The sequence below is a fragment of the Harpegnathos saltator genome, unplaced genomic scaffold (assembly GCF_003227715.2).
Source record: "Harpegnathos saltator strain DR-91 unplaced genomic scaffold, Hsal_v8.6 scaffold117, whole genome shotgun sequence".
Taxonomy (NCBI): Eukaryota; Metazoa; Arthropoda; class Insecta; order Hymenoptera; family Formicidae; genus Harpegnathos; species Harpegnathos saltator.
This window is the reverse complement of record NW_020229892.1, coordinates 268231-286527: the sequence shown is the minus strand read 5'-3', so window position 1 is coordinate 286527 and position 18297 is coordinate 268231. Positions and strand designations below refer to the sequence as shown.

At 35.0% G+C, this 18297-nt stretch overlaps 5 protein-coding genes and 1 long non-coding RNA gene across 11 annotated transcripts in view; 3 read left to right on the top strand and 3 right to left on the bottom strand.

The window, feature by feature from the left end:
• Nucleotides 1–17: 17 nt before the first annotated feature.
• fln (flightin) lies at nt 18–4031 on the bottom strand. 2 transcript variants are annotated; one of them, XM_025303692.1, is made up of 4 exons: nt 3885–4031; nt 1889–2098; nt 672–909; nt 18–415 (listed from the first exon to the last, which is right to left on the bottom strand). In XM_025303692.1, the coding sequence occupies exons 3-4, from the start codon at nt 872–874 to the stop codon at nt 172–174; spliced, it is 447 nt and encodes a 148-aa protein (XP_025159477.1). In that variant the 5' UTR covers nt 875–909; nt 1889–2098; nt 3885–4031; the 3' UTR covers nt 18–171. The 2 variants fall into 2 exon arrangements, with proteins under 2 accessions (XP_025159477.1, XP_011154535.1); XM_011156233.2 differs by lacking the exon at nt 3885–4031 and having other exon boundaries at nt 1756–1890.
• On the top strand, nt 3911–7545 carry mal (molybdenum cofactor sulfurase). The gene is made up of 7 exons (XM_011156240.3): nt 3911–4086; nt 4316–4472; nt 4612–5280; nt 5343–6328; nt 6406–6600; nt 6668–6882; nt 7220–7545. Exons 1-7 carry the CDS (start codon nt 4005–4007, stop codon nt 7403–7405), a joined length of 2490 nt encoding a protein of 829 aa, XP_011154542.1. The 5' UTR covers nt 3911–4004; the 3' UTR covers nt 7406–7545.
• On the bottom strand, nt 5745–8714 carry LOC105192249 (uncharacterized). The gene is made up of 3 exons (XR_850517.2): nt 8552–8714; nt 7549–7728; nt 5745–5923 (listed from the first exon to the last, which is right to left on the bottom strand). It is a non-coding gene; the product is annotated as an uncharacterized LOC105192249 (long non-coding RNA).
• LOC105192248 (stAR-related lipid transfer protein 7, mitochondrial) lies at nt 8678–11144 on the top strand. Of its 5 annotated transcripts, none has more exons than XM_011156236.3 (7): nt 8678–9089; nt 9178–9329; nt 9435–9697; nt 9777–9904; nt 10057–10196; nt 10365–10604; nt 10690–11144. In XM_011156236.3, exons 1-7 carry the CDS (start codon nt 8698–8700, stop codon nt 10704–10706), a joined length of 1332 nt encoding a protein of 443 aa, XP_011154538.1. In that variant the 5' UTR covers nt 8678–8697; the 3' UTR covers nt 10707–11144. The 5 variants fall into 5 exon arrangements, with proteins under 5 accessions (XP_011154538.1, XP_011154539.1, XP_019701159.1 ...); XM_011156237.3 differs by having other exon boundaries at nt 10672–11144; XM_019845600.2 differs by having other exon boundaries at nt 10693–11143.
• Nucleotides 11145–12450: 1306 nt separating this feature from the next.
• On the bottom strand, nt 12451–14290 carry LOC105192251 (DNA-directed primase/polymerase protein). Its single transcript, XM_011156241.3, has 3 exons — nt 13813–14290; nt 12899–13689; nt 12451–12776 (listed from the first exon to the last, which is right to left on the bottom strand). The coding sequence occupies exons 1-3, from the start codon at nt 14125–14127 to the stop codon at nt 12563–12565; spliced, it is 1320 nt and encodes a 439-aa protein (XP_011154543.1). The 5' UTR covers nt 14128–14290; the 3' UTR covers nt 12451–12562.
• A 2171-nt stretch (nt 14291–16461) lies between these two features.
• LOC105192252 (atrial natriuretic peptide receptor 1) overlaps nt 16462–18297 on the top strand; it is a 93615-nt gene continuing 91779 nt past the window's right edge. Inside the window, exons 1-3 of the mRNA XM_025303626.1 lie at nt 16462–17116; nt 17493–17663; nt 18016–18190. Coding sequence (XP_025159411.1) covers nt 16897–17116; nt 17493–17663; nt 18016–18190 — 566 coding nt within the window. The 5' untranslated portion in view covers nt 16462–16896. The remainder of the gene's footprint in view (nt 17117–17492; nt 17664–18015; nt 18191–18297) is intronic.

The following is an 18297-nucleotide window of genomic DNA, read 5'->3' as shown; positions in this document are numbered from 1 at the left end:
GTGCGGAGGGGCGACTCTTAACATTGAAGATGGTATATTTTACAACGCGTATCACCAACGACGAGCATACATATTGCGCTAAATAAATGTATAAATATACAATGTGTATCGTTATACCTGATGAAAAGAAAGAAAAACGGTAATGCGTTCCATAATGTGGCGGTGGGTGGCTCACAGGATCTTCTGATACTTCAAGCTGTAGTAAGCGCGAGTATGGTAACTGTAATGTCTGGATGTAAGTCTCATGTTGGTGATGTATTTCATGTCGGCCGAACGCTTGAAGCTCTTATCCATGTTCTTTTGATCGTAGGTCCTCATAGCCCTCTCGGCCCATTCTTGGGCCCTAGGTGGCTCGCGGAATAAACCCTTCTGCCTATGATTAAGGTAGTCGATCACGTCGTTGTAGTAATTCTTCCTGTTGAGTTAAACAGACAGGATTATTCAGCGGTTGAATATCAAGAAACAATCATTTCATCACATGAACCTTAGATTCTTTGTAAGTGCTGTTTTTTTTTAAGTTACATTCTCTGCCGTGTTAGAGTAAAGTACATAAACTAACATTGAGGAGAAAAGAAATAAAGTTTCAGTACAAAGTTTTACTAGTTCAGATAAGAAGTACAAATCTGTAATTACTCGATTCGGTTTTGATCACTCGTTACTCGCAAACTTACCTGTAATCGTAAAGATACGCATAGTTGAGGAACAGCGGTCGAACCCAGTGATGGTTGTAATAGGGAGGCTCGATCTTCTCCAGTTTTAAGACCGGTCTCTCAGGCGCGGCTCCTTCGGCGGGGGCACCTTCCGCCGCACCCTCGGTAGTTGCTGCGGGTGCAGGTTCCTCTATATCCCATGATGCAGGTTCGTCATTCCACATGATGCTTTCGATATGTATTCACCTCGATATAGAGCCTGGAGTTGCATTATGAAATAATTTATACTTAAGGAATAATTATATATCATTCTCTTGTTAATCTTCCCTTTGCAACGCCTGTCAATTTATAATTTGCACATTGGACGCGTTATTTATACGTAGTTACCGCTCTTGCTGTTTCGTAAGTATCGCGTTTCAAAAATACTCACGAATCTGATCGAACGTTTCGGTTAATTTACTTTTCAGTAGGATATAATTAGCCAATATATATATATATATATATATCTCGTGTGAGAAAAGAGGTCATCAACAAACCGTTTGGCTGAGGTATCAATTGGTATTTGCGGCGAAACTAAATACAGTAATAATCTTCAAATTGCGCCCAAACTCTCGAGCTGATTTCGAGCTTCTACATCCGAGCAAATAATTGATCATATAGATATCGCGTCGTCTCTCGCATCTTTCAAATTACAATTTTATCATTAGTAAAGGAGATAAAATAAGTAATAATTTCCGAGGAACGTAGTATCCAAGAAAAAGGTCGTTGTTTTATGACATCTTCCGCGTATGACAATATTGTAATTTATGATTTATAATTTTGCAAATCGAAGAATTTTAAAACGTCACAGTGTTGCTGTTTTTTTTTTCAATTAACTAGCAGAATTTTTAAGACGTAATTTCTTTTTGCATGAGAAATTTTCTACATCACGCACAGTTTTTAGTTTCGGTCCGAGTATCGAAATCTCCAAATTCTATTCAGGAAGAAATTTGGCAAGAACAACAACGGAGTGTTTCTTCTTCACGACAGAAAATCATTTCACATTTCACCCTCACTGCTATATTTCGACGATCGTTCGCGACTTGGAAAGAATGCGATCTAATACCTGCGACACAATACCCGCTCTTCGATGCGTTCGCACGTACTGCGAAAAAAGCCACCCTTCTACTCGCCGTGAACTCGCCTCTCCCGCGGTTCTTGCGCGTTGTTTCGCTTTTATTATAGCGCATGATACCTACCCTCCACCGCACCGGGCCGACCGATCGTCCCTTCAAAAGTGCGTGCCTCTTTGCTCTCAGGGAGGTGGCAATTTGGCAAGCGATTCGCGATAATTATTGGCGCACGATCCTCTCGCAGATGCATTACACGCACGTGCGTCGGTGATTAAAACGCGTGCGTGACATGCAGTGACGGATCACCCGTTTCGCATCCTTAAAGTTTGACATGACCTTAAAATGAACCAACAAATTAGAAAGAACTAATAATTAATAAATAAAGACAGCACAATTATCATAAATCTTACTTAATAATCATAATAAATGTCAGTATTATTACATAATATTATCATAAATAATATTCATGAGAAAAATTGAATATGATAAAATAAGTACAATAAAATAGTACAATGGAATAGTATGGTAAATAAAAATTGCTCCATTAAAATTTTCTAAATAATTTTCTAAAGATTTTCTAAAGATTAAATTCAAATATAAAGTGCATACACACGTATACATAACGTGTCTTAGAACTTTTATGCAAAGATGTCTTGATCCATTACTGACGACCGTGCAATTTGCGTCTCATCCTTGAGCTACTTCAAGAACATAGTGACATTGAAAAGCGACTGTGACCTCTTGGAGAAGGAGGAGAGGGGGTGGATACCAATAGGTACTAGAATCAAAGATTTAAGTCGCTATAATGATGCAATATAATTATCTTGTAGCAATATCATTGACATGGTACCCTGATTTACTTACTATAAATCACGCGACATGGAACAATCGAATACGTATGAACTTGACATATTTATTTGCAACCATATATCTGATTTTCCTGTACAGAAAAAAATATTGTACAACTATAAAGAAAAATACTGGGAAACTATCATAAATACTGGGATACTATCGAGAACAGTAATGGAAAACTATGAGAAAATAATTATTATTAATTAACGAGACGAAAATTGCAAGTATGATAAAGAAAATTTTTATAAGAAATGTTTGAAATATGATTGAATTTTTCTTATAATTGTTTGTTACAATAACTGTTTACTTGTTGAAACAATGATAAAATTACATCTGCAAGTTTTCGAAATATTCTCAAATCATCTCAATATTTTATGTATTTTAAAATTTTACAACAATTTCTTTCTTTATCTATTATAGTTAAACTTATTAAAAATATGTAATGGCATATATTAAGTTTTATGAAATACCTTTGCTGTTATACTATTAAAATATTCAAAAGAAAATACTGACAATGCCTATGCAACAATATATTTTTTATATAGTATTTGAAACATCATATATACCTTATAATTCATATTTTTTTTTCCATAAAGTAACTTGATATTTAAAATAAATTTATAAGATACTATTTTCGCTCTATTAAACAAGTCTATGAATTTTATTTTAGGGAAGATATAAATATTATATACAAACAGTGATCAATGTTTAACATATTTTCATGGCATTATATCAATCGAACAAATAAACAAATAATTTAATAAAAAAGATTTTCATCAATTTTACTTCATTTATTATTTTTTATAGATATTTTTCTTTTATAGTGTTTTTATACCTCGTAAGGTCATATAATTAGTAATTTATTATTGAATTCATTAACATTGAATCCAGTAGTATTAGTTGAATCAAACCGTGCTGCAAATAATTTTGATATCTAATAAAATTAAATGCATATCTGACGAAAAAGAATAAATAATATGACAGATAAGTAAAACATTAGTAGTGAAAGTCCTTTAACATTTTTTTGGCCCTTCCTTCATTAATAGCTTTTTCAATTACTACTTAAAGAAAATATATATATTTCATTCTAACTTGTACTAATTCAAGAGATTTTCGAAACAACAAATAGACTGTTTGCCTGGATGAGTGTTTCCTGATATGCTTTAAGTTCATTTATGGCGATGTATGTGATGCAACATGTGACGTATATATTATGTACGTAATGACCGTCACGTGACTTTGATATATTGCAGCTAACTCAAGTACTCACGCTCGCAACACGTAATCGGATCCCCCACAGCGACGATAATCTGATACGATATCAATAGAACGTTGAAGTATCGGTGCATATTGTAGTAGATCTCCGAGTCTGGTGTAGTTTGACGTCGGAATGTCAGAGACGCTGGAATTTACGCCTGTGTACGACGATACTAGTGTGAAATTCCTCGAAAGTGAATTCGCGAGGCTCAGAGGTAAGTGATGAATCTCGTGGAAACGCATTATTTTCTGTAACAATAGTTACAAATATTGACTATATTTCTCATGGACTCCACATTCATGACATGAATTACTCGTGCAACGCGTAGCAGAAGCCGAAGGCTGTCGTCGATTCTGAGTAATTCTATACATTTGCATTTAACAGTGCATGAATGGATAAAGAAAGAGTTGACACTCGCTTACTCATACGTGCGTTTATTCCAGGAGAATGTTACGTGGATCATGCAGGCGCAGCTTTGTATACAGACACGATGATCAGGAACATCGGAGACGATCTGCAACGTTGTCTCTACGCTAATCCGCACTCGGTCGGTATTCCTAGTTCATCGACGAGAGATATTGTCGATCATATGAGAGATCGGTAAGAGAAAATATAAAAGAAAGGAAAGGAAGAAGAGACAGAAAGAAAAAAAATTGGAACTAAAAAACAAACAAATGAATATATATATATGTTGATAAACGTGTAATCACGATCTAATTGATTGATACTGCCATTTCAGAATTTTAAACCACTTCAATACTACTCCCGATGAATACAGCGTTATCTTTACCTCAGGTGCTACGGCGAGCCTGAAGACAATCGCTGAAACATTCTTGTTCAAGGAGTATGAAAGTAATAGAATCGGACGGCATACAGGACACTTCGTTTACGTCCAGGACAATCACACGTCAGTCCTTGGGATGCGAGATGTAGTCGCTGCTAGAAATGCCTCGATCACTTGCCTCGGTCACGATCGGGCGTTTCAAGTTTTCGAGCAGCGTACGAACTCTCGTGATTCCGATCGTGGGAGACGGAAAAACTGCAATTCGCTTTTCGTATACTCTGCGCAATGTAATTTTTCCGGATTGAAGTATCCTCTTGAATGGATCAAGAATGTACATGCGGGAGCGTTGTCCGCTGTCGTTGGTGACTCGTCGACCGACTGGTACGTCCTACTCGACGCCGCCAGTTTCGTGCCGACGAATAATTTGGACTTGTCTATTTTCAAAGCAGACTTCGTGTGTCTGTCTTTTTACAAAATGTTCGGTTATCCCACCGGCATCGGTGCTTTGCTGGTAAAGAACTCTAGCTCAGACGTTCTGAAAAAGGTTTACTACGGCGGTGGTACGGTGGACGTTGCTCTCGCTTCTGAAATGTTTCACAGAAAGCGTCAAGTATTGCATCAAAGGTGAATAATAGCTTGCGCTTGAGGGTAGCGAGGAGATTACCTAAAAACTTCCTGACTTGCAGATTCGAAGACGGGACTGTGCCGTTCTTATCAATTGCATCGTTGCGATACGGCTTCGATGTGCTCTCGAAGCTTACCATGGACAAGATATCGCAGCACGTTTTCTCTCTCGCCAGAATCCTGTATCGTTCCTTATTAATATTGCATCACTGTAACGGGAAGTCAGTTGCCAAATTGTATACAGATTCTGATTACGAGGATCGTAATTCGCAAGGAGGTATTGTTACGTTCAATCTCATTCGGTCTAACGGCGAATACGTGGGCTATACAGAAGTCGCAAATATGGCAGCGTTATTCAAAATACACCTCAGAACCGGCTGCTTTTGCAATCCTGGTGCCTGTCAAAGGCACTTGTCTCTTGCAAGCGAGACGATTCTTCAAAATTATGAGGTGGGCTACGTATGCGGCGGTACTGTAGATTTAATCAATGGAAGGCCAACTGGAGCAGTGAGAATTTCATTCGGCTATATGTCCACCATGAAAGATGTCGAGACGGTTTTACTTATGATCACGAAATGCTTCGTTGACGGGCCGAGCATCAAGAAAATTCCGGAACGGTGGGAGGATCACAGGGTGAAAGTTTCTAAAAAATATAAAACACATTTTTGCAATTCCAATATCTTAGATCATGCTACTTCATCTATTATCGATAACGATGAGAATGGGATGAACAATAACATGCAGAATAGTGTACAGAATAAAAGCGAAAACCACAAGGACATTATGACTTTCAGAAAGTCTGATAATACGATTACGCGCGCGAACAAATGCGTATTGCAACGATTATTTATTTATCCCATAAAATCATGCGGTGCGTATGAGATTTTAGACTCGTGGAATTTAAATTCAAAGGGCCTAGAATACGACAGAGAGTGGATGATAATAACATCTTCTGGAATTTGTTTGACCCAAAAGCATCAGACGAATCTATGCTTGCTGAAGCCTGTTATTTTTAAAGAAAAAAATATTATGGAACTCTCATATCCAGGTATAGATTCTTGTATAGATGGTTCTTTTCAATTTAATGGCATTATTGTTAATGTAAACCATAGTAAATTATTCTAGGAATGCCAACAATTGCAATACTTCTAGCAACTACTTATAAGGAATCAACTGAATGTTCTATATACCAAAGCAGAGTATGTGAGAGCAGAGTAACAGGTGTCGATTGTGGATTGGAAGTTTCGGAGTGGCTAAGTTTGGCATTGGGCAAACCAAACCTCCGATTAATTCGACAAAGCTATAGCAGGCAAAAGAAAGGTACAGTGAGAGAGAAACACGAAAAAGTGTACTAAATTTCGAGATAAAATCACGTCTCTCTTTGTAGGATCAGACAAGGAATTATCATTTTCTAGTCAGGCACAATATTTAGCAATAAATGAAGCGAGCGTTTCATGGCTTATTGATAAGGTAACCGATGGTATAGATTTCAAAAAAGATACGGTCGTGCATCGATTTCGAGGTAATATTATTATCAAAGGTTGCAACGCCTTTGAAGAAATACAATGGCAACATATTCGTATAGGAAATAACAATTTCAAGGTATGAATTTCCATATCTACTAAGTTATTGATTTGCAAACGATATTTTAAGATCTTTTTTGGTGCAAATATAAAACACTGCTTCAAATCGATTAGCGTATATAACAGTTTTAGTTTGTTTGTTTATATACCATTGTCATGCAAGCATTAAGAAAACTGAGACAGCTTTTAAAACATTCTAACACAACAAATTACTAATCTTGCCATATAAGATTTTTGCTTACTAGATATTTCACTGTTAATATCTGAATTATTGTATATTCTTATGCTATTGTATTTTTCTTATGCTATTATGTATGTTTGACTTATTTATTGTATAATGTATATCTTATTTTTAGGTAAATGGTCCTTGTACAAGATGTCAAATGATATGTATTGATCAAACAACTGGGAAGAAGACTATTGAGCCATTAAAAACACTAGCACAAGAATTTCATGGAAAGTTAAGATTTGGAATTTACTTGACTCGATTGAATAATACACAAGACTTGCTTAAAATCGGCGATAATATTTACTATTCGTGAATATGTATTTGTTTTATAAGCAATCTTTAAATAATTTATAGTTTTATAAACTATGCATATGTTAACATTAATTCACCATAAGCTAATTATCAAGAAATCTCATTTTGTCAAATATGTATTTATTGTAAATGATTTAACTGTACCTGATTTTTAATGAAATTGTACAATAATGTACATTGCACATTATGTTTGTCGATTTTGTTTACTGGTTTACTTGCTGATACATCTCTGATCACATTCATAACTGCATCAGGAGAGGTTGTTTCAAGAGGTTGTTTCGCATAGTGGATATAAGAGTTTATTATTGTATATTTCAAAGGATCCTAAAAATAAAGATAATTGTAAAACTTCTGATTGTTTAGTTATATTTATTTACTTACTTTGTCTACTTGTATTGTTCTAGATAGTTATATTATTTTGTATTTTTGTTATAAACTCTAAAAATATCTTCTATATAATGATCCAAGTATAAAGTAAAGATCCAACTATAAAGTAAGAACTTTAATAAGGAGAGTTTAAATAATTAAATAAATAAATTTAAAAACATTTCTTAATATACACAATTTATATTTTGAAAAAAATAATCTGGATTGTATGTGTGTATATGTGTATATGTATAAGCTTGTTGGATTATCCTATGCATTTATTTATCAAAATTTGATATCAATTTACATCCATTATTTCTTCTATTGTTGCTGCTGTTTACAGTATTCACTTTACTATATGCTAAAATAAATTTATAGCCTATAATTTAATATGTGTATTCAGAAAATGTAATGTAACATGTAATATACTTTTTAGTTGTAATTTCCTACTCAACAATGTAACTATTATATAATGTACACATTATATAATAGAGATTACAATTAACAGGTATATGTTACATGTTATATTGTTTGCTGGATATGCTCAAGGTCAATCTAATTAAAAACCACATCTTATTAGAGTGAAATATAATCTATGTTTATAAAGAGCTATAAATAATAGCTATAATATAGACATATGTTATTTTTGATACATCGTGTAATCAACATTATTAAAAATAAAATTTAATGTCATAACTATATATAGTAAACCAATAGATATGAAAATTAGAAAAAAAGTTTTTTTACCAAGGAAACCGGTACATAAAAGAAGGTTACGTACAGTTACGTGTTGTCTCCACGAGGCCGCGCTTGGTTGTAGAATTGCGTGGTTTGTTACGAGAGTTAATAAACAATTCTTTTGAAAAATTATAATACAAACTGCTAATTTAAAAGTTTATGATCATACATTAATATTGAGGTTGAACTATGTATACGTGGAAACTGTTCAGTCATGTTATTAGACGGTTCGATACTAATTATAATCACAACGGTGGTAGGTTAGCGCTTTTTGTTAAGCATCATGGTCCTGGTTATGGCAAATTTACTGCTTACCGTAAAGGAATAAATTTATGGTTTCGGGAGCAGGGTAAACAAATTGTCCAAGTATGTAAGAGACAATTCGAATTCATAACAGCACAAAGGATTAGGAGACATGTGCAGATATTTTACCTTTACACAAGAATATGGGACGAGGTAGCATTAAGAGAATTCATGAGATCATGGAGATTGAGAATTGCTAGGAATTTTTTATTGAGCACAGTTACTGTATCTATGTACAATTGGAATCGTGAGAGAATTAGTGATGAAGATGTTAATAAGTACTTGTCACTAACATTTATTTGCAATAGTAAACATACAAATACATATAATTTTAGAATAATATTATCACAATATTTTATCTTACAGATACATTCATGAAATTGAAGGGATTCAGAGATTACGAGACTGTACAGTGGTATGTGCAAAATGTCATTTGCGGATTATCATTGATGTTATACAGTCCAATGTAAAATATTGTAAATGTACTGGAGCTCAGTGTACTGCTTCTAATGAAAATAGTATGTTTTTAACTATTTAAGATTGATTTATCTTGTATCTCCTGTTACTCTGTGTATTTTATCTATCATTTGTATCTAATTTATGGTATAATATACACAATATAGTAGATGGTTGGCAGCCTTATATTGAACGTCAGGATATGTTAATATGGAGACGGCAGGAACCAGGAGGACTGTATGCATATAAAGTGTATGGCTCATTTTCTGACGTTACTGCTGAAGACTTCTTACAAATACAAATAGATGTCGATTATAGATTGAAATGGGATTCTACCGCTAAGGAACTAGAGATTATTGAAACTGATCCAAAATCAATATCATCTGTTGATCAGAGTAATGATATTATTCATTGGGAGATGCTCTGGCCTGTTAGTAGCAAGACACACATGTTTTCTCACCACTAAATCAGTCTCTATCCAATAATTGAATAATTTCTATTTTGCACAGAGTTTATTTTCAAATAGAGATTATGTGTTTCAACGGCGGTGGATTGTGAATAGGGAAAAAGGAATCATAATTATCGTCAGCAGAGTAACTGAACATCCCAATGTACCAATCATACATGGTACTCACAGGTACATAAAAGCAATATATAACTTATACCGTATATAACCTTAGCTATATAATAAGGTTTCTAGGACTAAAATAAAAAGAAACATAAATCATGTCAAAAGAGAAAATTATATTTTTTCTGTCTATAAATAATTTGAAATCCTTATGTATTCAGAGTTAAGTCCTATTGGTCATATATGGTGATAAGGCCTTACACGGAATTTAACAAGCCAGGTATTGAATTTGGTCTCACTTACTTTGACGATCCTGGTGTATCTGTGCCAACTCCCATCACTTCATGGGTAGCACTGAGAGGTTTGTTTTATTATAATGGATAAGTAAACATTGCCAAATTCATGATTGTGACTCATTAACTTTGTATTTGATTGTTTCTGTACTTTCATGACTTCTTTCTGTAAAATATTTGTTAACATGTAGTTATATGATTTAATAATTGTGATAGTTGTGATGTATTTGTTTCAGGTTTACCTGAGTTCTTGATACGTATGCGGAATGCTTCAAAAAATTATCAAAAATATAAAGCAACAAAGCAAAGTGAGACTATACTTAATAGCGGTCACCAGTTATTTGAAAAACAAGTTAAACCAGACACTCCTAACAGTACTATCGAGTTAGATATAATGCATAATGTACAGCAAGAGAATGATGTAATAGAGAATGGAAATAGAGACACCGCTACTAACTCTTCAGCTCAAAAACAAGGTTTATTACATAATTTTTACCTCACGAAATTATTTGCATGACACGAATATTTCACAGTTGATTTAAGGAAGTAATTTTTGACTAGTAGATAATGTAACGTGACCTCATACCGAGAGAATAATAAATCCGATCTCTGCTACCGGAAGTGTAAAAGCATAAAACACAGATGAATGCGTGGACGATTGTATTGCGGACTAACAGAGAATATCAGATGCTTCATTAATGTATATTGAGGAACGATAAATTTCACAGATAGCAAGAGAAAATTGTGACTATAACAAATCTCGTACTTTTTTTCCAAACACTGGTTCTCGTATTTTACGAAAATAGGAAACGAAAATATCTTATCAATTGAAAAATATACTAAGCATGTAGTAAGACTGATTAGTTTTATCATCCGTTGTAGTCCGTTTATTCATTGAAGATATGTATTATGCATTATACAGAATAATGAGGATGTAGCTTATGTTAAATCGTGGAAACAAATTTAAAGCATTGATTTGATGGATTTATGCTATAAATAGATTTATAATATAACAAATTAATATTATACATGTTGGGGAATATATATACATATATACAATAATATACAGTATATATTATATATGTATATATATATATACATATATTGGGTGGGTGCAAAAATTTTGATGGATTTGGTGAAAGAAAAACGTCCGAACTAAGCAATTAAAAATGATTTATTCATTCTACTAAGTAATCTTATCATTATTTTTTATTATCTTTAGCCTATTATATATATTTACATATTTCTGCCATAAAATTGAATTAACTTTTACAGCTTTTACAAATTTATTAAAACTTTTGCATTTATCCAATATAATTAATATTATATATATATATGTGTGTGTGTGTGTGTACACACATGAATATATTTATGTATTTAAATATGCGAGCGAATGTGGAGAAGTACTTTATTCCAAGAAAAACATTTTCGAGCATACGAAAAAACTATTAAATTCTGTTGAAAAGTTCCGATTTTTTAATATCTTCCAAGTGTATAAGTACTTCTAGTTGATATTTAAGTTACAAACAGACATTAAGAAAAACTTTTAATGCTAAAGACAGGCAATGTATAAAATCTGCTTATTTATTTCCCCTCGGTCTCGAATTTTACTTGCTTACATTTATTATAAATTATTAGTTGTAATGTGTTTAGGGAAATGGTATATCCTCTCTTTTTCTCTCTCTGTCTCTCTGCCTCTTTCTATCTCTTTCTCTCACACTTTTTTTCTTTTTTCTTTATTCTGTTATTTCATTCGTTCTCTCATTCACTCTTCATATATAATTCTCAATACTTATCTTTTCTTTATTCGAGAAAACTTCTTTATTTAATTCTGAACAACATTATTTCTTTCTCTGTCTTTCTTTATTGGTTACATGCCTGTTAGAATTTTTATTGACATACGCGAGTTCTCTCTTGCCTACGATAAATTTCGTCTTTCAATCTGTTTAACAAATAAAGTTATCTAAAATTATTATGGAAGCCTTTTAGCTTGACATTTTTTAAGCTATCCCTTGTACATGGATATATACATGTACACAGTATATATTATAAATATAATGTATATATATTCTCCAATTCGTTTGAAAAATTATAGGGAATGAAATTATATAATGTTCATTAATATGTGTTTTGTAAATAATTTGTATATTTTTACATGCCGGTATGCCATTATTCTAATATTCTATCTGTACTATGTACAAAAATTTTCAAGATCATTGATAACTTTCCTCGCTATTATTACTAAAATCATTTTTTTAATCACTGGACAATGTTAATGCATGCTTTGTCAAGAAAGGTACTCGAAGAAAAATATACTAAAGATATACTAAAATAAATTTATTGAGAAACAATCGGAAGTATTTGTGTACATATATTTTTATAAATCTTATTCACATTTATATAAAAAACTATCTAATGCTCTTTAGGTATTTTTTTATATAATGTTTTCCTCTATCATTACATCTGATATGAGAGTATCACCTTCTGTGTCTAACATAAAAATAATCTCTTCTGGTAAGCTTTTCGGAGTAGACGAAAAACCCGAGCAGTCCTCATCGTGACACTTCTGATATATTTCTTTCTTATTCAAATCTACAATCCAATATATGTTGTTACTTTTGTGCCATCTGCCAATGTTCTCACAGAATCTACAGTAAAGCAATGTAAAAATAGTATTATGCACTATCTTTTATGTTACATGTACATAGAGAAATAAAAAGAGATTATATAAAGAGAATAACTATTCTATTATAATTGTATAATTATTTACCTATTACCATAAATTTCGTATCTTAGTATCTTAGTTTTTTCGGAATATTTACTAACGCGTATCTTGCCAGGATCAATGATACTGCGAATATATTTATCAATTTCAGGATATGGTGATACCTGATTGTCATCCTCATGATTGGCTGGTGCTAATATTTTCGAATAGAGCTGAGCTGTTATGTTACTGCGATTTTGAAACTCTAGTAATATTAAATTCATTTTGTTTGGAAAGTAAGATATCAAGGAATCCAAAAAAATTCCCAACTCTTTCTCTTTACATTTATTTAATGGAGTATATGTAGAATCTGAGGATATTGTTAAGTATGATTGTTTTCCCCACTTGGTGGATAGGTATACTCTAAAATGTCTATTCTTTGTATAAACACCATTGTCAATAAATAATCTTTTGCCTTGTGTTGCTGTTTCCACAAGCATTTCTTCAATGTCTGCTTTACTAAATTGTTTCAAGATTCCATGTGACTGCATATCAGAGTTCAAGTACAACATAATATCATTATATATAGTTTTTATGAATCTTCCAATATGCGAGTTATCTCTAAAAGCCATATCTTTCATAGTAAAAATTACATGTCTGCTGAATTTTTCACTGGAAGTAGAATCCAGTATTAAAATGTTATTTCTGTCACATAACAAATGATAGTGATTAAGTAGATATGTGCGTATAATATCTATCAATGTTTTGGTCATACGTGAGCCATTACAAAGAGGATTTAATTTAATAGGATATTCTAAATCCAGATATAGCCAACATGGTGAACCTTTTGGTATTACCTGTCGAATTTATAATAACTTTCTATGTGTTTCATGCAAAGAAAACGAATGCATATCGAAAACATATTTGATTTAGAAATCAAAATATTGTGATGCACTTAAACAAATTAAATTAGGAATTACCTCATACGAACATCTTCGTTCCTGCGGTTTAGCTTTATAATACCACCAATAGACCTCTGGATGTGCAACAACGAATTTGCGATTACCGTCACTGGGTCGCTGGTACACAAAAGTGCAAAGCGTGTCTGTTTTCGTACTACGTTTAGCAGCCGCGGCCAATGCATCCGCTTGTTTAGGAAATTCCTTCCAAAATTGTGTCGGACCCATTATATGCGACGGCATGACACGGTGTATTTTCACCCAGTGAACGTTGGATTTAGATTTTCGCTTACATACTTTGCCACCGTAGAATTTCTCCGTGCTAATTGTATCCATTGCTCAATTGTTTAATTCCACGTCAGTAATCAATCAATAATTGATGGATCAATTACTATTATTTTAGTATAATTATTTAGCCTGTGAAACATTGCTCTTGTAAACATGGTACTCATATTTGATTTGAAATCAGCTGATGACAGTGATGTCAAACTGCCGACCAGTGGCCATCTATAATCATTGAATTTATAAAGTACCTAGATGGAGAAGGACGTGTCTGTCATTTAGTTCCGAAATGCGACGAGCATGCGCTGCAATCGGTGACACCTTTACACGGCGAGTTGCGCGCATCTCCTAATTCTTTCCTTTTCCGGTTGGAGCGAATGGAAGATCGGGCGCGAGAAACAACGCGGGAGTAAAAGTATGTCTTATTTGATAAATTTTCGCATAAATCTCACCAACATCTATAGATCTTAGATGCTCTTTACACGCTCTTTCGATAGCATATGAATGATTATAGATAATCGTATTGCAATTACTCGAATTCGCCCATTTCTTATTGCGTGTTGTTAGCCGCGGAACGTTACGCCTCCATGTTTGAATTAGTCGGAAGTAGCGGCCTACTTAATTTATCTAGTATATATAAATATATCACGCAAAATTTGCCGAAAGTTTTGCCGATTTGATGAAAAGCAAACAATATGGAGGATAAAATAAAGATATAATTGGCAAGAATGTATCGAAACTCGGTACTCTAACCGGCATGGTATATTATATTTGATTTGAAATTAGCTGTGATGTCAAACTCTCGGCCTCAGTGCCCAGACAGCACAATGTCCAAAACTGGGACATAAGACGTCTTTAAGACTTAAAGACTTAAAGATGTCTTATTTTCAGACATCTTAAAGACGACTTAAAGATGTCTTAAAGACGTCTTATGTCCCAGTTTTGGACATATGTGCTGTCTGGGATATTACTTTGACAAGATCGTTTTTTCTACTTTGAATTATTGATAAGTAATAAATCAATATCGCGTACAATTAAAAAGATCCCCTAACTTAGTTGTATAAAGTATTAAAGTTATTATGTTGGTTTTCTCCACGCGTATCAATATATTATTTCAACTATGCATGAAAAATCGATCAAGACGCATCCCGAGTTCCTCCATCTTGCTTTCTAATTCGAAACATCATCGCGCATAATTCGTAACGTTGTCAGCTCCCGGAGACACGTTTATTTTCGTCGCGCTTGTCAACGTGCTGCGACTATGTCGACGCTACATGACACTTCAGCGCGTATTCTAATCTCCAAATCTTAACTCACAAATCTAGCTTGAAAAAGGGGAGAGCTTGCGTCGAGATTTGACGATAAACAGAGGTCGCAACAGAGGACGGTAAGAGGTCGCTTACGTATCTCTACGGGTGATTCCGCCAAACTAGACGCGCTTGACCGGAAGTGTGAGGCGCGGCAAAATTCTTTCTCGAAAGTTCGAGGTAGCCCGAGGGGGCCAACGGCAGCCAACCCCGGAGCCAAAGGGAGAAAGAAGAGGCAAGTAAGTGTACGCATCGGAGTTTTTGATAACTATTATCAATCCGATGAGCGAGATATCCGTGATAACGCGGGGCGGCGACGCGCGTGTGTAGGCGCTTGTCGTCACCGGGGCAAAGAGGTTTGCAAATGATCGAGGTGTCAGTGTCGCCGGTAGTCTCGATGAATCGCGATCCTTCGCGCTCGAATACTCGCGTGTGAGAAAGAAAGAAGTAGAGAAAGAGAGAGAGAGAGAGAGAGAGAGAGAGAGGGAGAGGGAGAGGGAGAGGAGTCGCGCTATTTCGTCCCTACGTTCTCTCATTGATATTTTTCGTATTTTTCGACCCACAGGAGCGGAGTATGATCGGTCACGTCTCTTCGCTCTTCCCACGAATCGGGTCTGTGTTTGACGAAATTCGCGCTTCCATTCTATCTTTGAGACCTGTGTGCGCATCGACGGAATTCAAGTGAACATCGAGTACCTCTGTCGATTGTGGATTTCGGCTGGGCGAAGCGCCCGTCAAACATTTCCCGCGGCGATCATGATCGTGCGTGTGGATTCGTCCACGAAATCTCCAAAGTGCTAACGTGATACACCTGCCTGAAAAATAATAGTGACCCGGAGTATGTCTCAATAGCTTTCAAACGACTACGTGGACGTCAACGTAATTGTACTTGCTATAATCTTTCATGATTCGTTGTGTCTCTCAAAGTACTGATAACGCGCACAGCAGATTACATCAGCGCTAAATAAATACGGTGTTTACGAGTCCTGCAAAAGGAGCAAGTGAATCACAAATATAACCGACAAGTGTCCGTTGGAGCCCGGTGAAATTAGATTTTTGATCCTTCAGATTCATTCTTTTTTATTTTCAATTTTTTCAAACGCGATTTGCGTTAGTTGTGTGCCGTTGCTATAACGAGTACGGTTATAAAATAAAGTTCGAGGTAAATTCATTCGACGAAGAGCGATACTTTCCGTCGCGAGGTAGAAGGCAATCGTTGCAGTGGAACAATATCGACTATGATCGGACGAAAGATGCAAAATTAAAGAGCGCACGCGTACAGCAACTGTAGCACGACCGAGACTCGCGACGGTGACGAGTGAGCTTACGAATCGGCACCTTCACGTGGTAGTGCGAAGCTTCTTTCGCGAAGATGAAGAAGTTGTTTCTCGTGTGATTGTGCTATCGTGCGATGTCGAACGCGATTGAGACGATGACGTTTTATGATATTCGATCTGGATAAGCGAGAGGCCTGACCTGACTCGAATTGATTCGCGTCGTTCTCTCCGTCATACCCATGGGTTCCCGCAGGTTCGTCATGCTGACGATCCTATGGCTGATGCATTATCGGGTAGAAAGCAGGATAACCTGCCGCGAAGTGCAGCTGCATCGCAATTGCGAGGCGTTGTGTAGAGCGAATCGCGAAGGTGTGTTCTCTTGCGAATTGAGAATCGCCGTTCTCCTGCCATCGGACCCGAGTTTCGATATTTCCTTGCCTAAAGTTATGCCGGTTCTCGGTAAGCAGGCTGATAGTAGTTTAAATAAAATTAAATTAAATAAAACGAAATTTAAATGAAATCGAGCTTCGTGCAAAGATGCGAATATTCTACGCGAGATGAAAATTTATTAAAATTAAGTTTCAAAAGTAAAATATGAATTTTACATAAATTCACCACGGAATATCTTCTCTGTAAATTATGCAACGTGCAACGTAATTGAATCAAATTGCATTTATCTCCCGTGATACGTAATATATAGTTAAGATAGAATGATATGTTCTTCAACAACGTGTTCTGTGTGTTGCCTTATCTCAGCGGTATACAAAGATAAATTAGTTTCGCAATTTATGAATATAGTGCCGTGTGCTGCAAGAAATACTTTTCTTCTGTGCAGGTTTAGCTGAATATGCAGCGAGATCGCAGAATTTACTGCCCTATTGGCTGAAATTGAATTTTCTACCGCAGAATGACCATTGCGATGCGATGTATGCGCAAATTGGCGCAATCGACAGTAACTCGCATTGTGTGCACTTGTTCCTCGGGCCGGCGTGCGATTATTGTGTTGGTATGTCATATCAATTCTGAAAATCTACACGTAGAATCTTTCGAAGAAATTTTCAAAATATTATCGTGGCAATAAATTCTGAAAATCTACACGTAGGACCTTCCGAAGAAATTTCCAAAATATTATCATCGTGGCAAAAATAGCGACGAGCGAATCACGCTCTAAAAATATACATTTTTCCCTAAAATCTTTCATTTCTTTTTTACTTCTTTTGCGCAGTACATTTACATGTAAAATTGCGCAATACATTTGCATGTAAAATTTGACAAACGGCACATTTTTTCTCACTATTCTCTTTTTATTCCTTTTTATTCTTATTATCATATAATACGTTCTGGGGTTTCTTTTACAGCAGTCGTTGGCAGAGTGGTGAAATATTTCGGGACACCGCTAATTACCACGGGAGGGTTTACATTCGATTTCACCGAGAAGAAAGTCGAGTGCAAGGATGAATATTTCATGATCACGAGGATTGGAAATTTGGCATTTAGAGACGTGGCCAAATTTTTCGTAGCTATAATGAATCGGTATATACATAATATAAATTCTCTCTCTCTCTCTCTCTCTCTCTCTCTCTCTCTCTCTCTCTCTCTCTCTCTCTCTCTCTCTCTCTCCCTCTCTCTTTCTATACAAT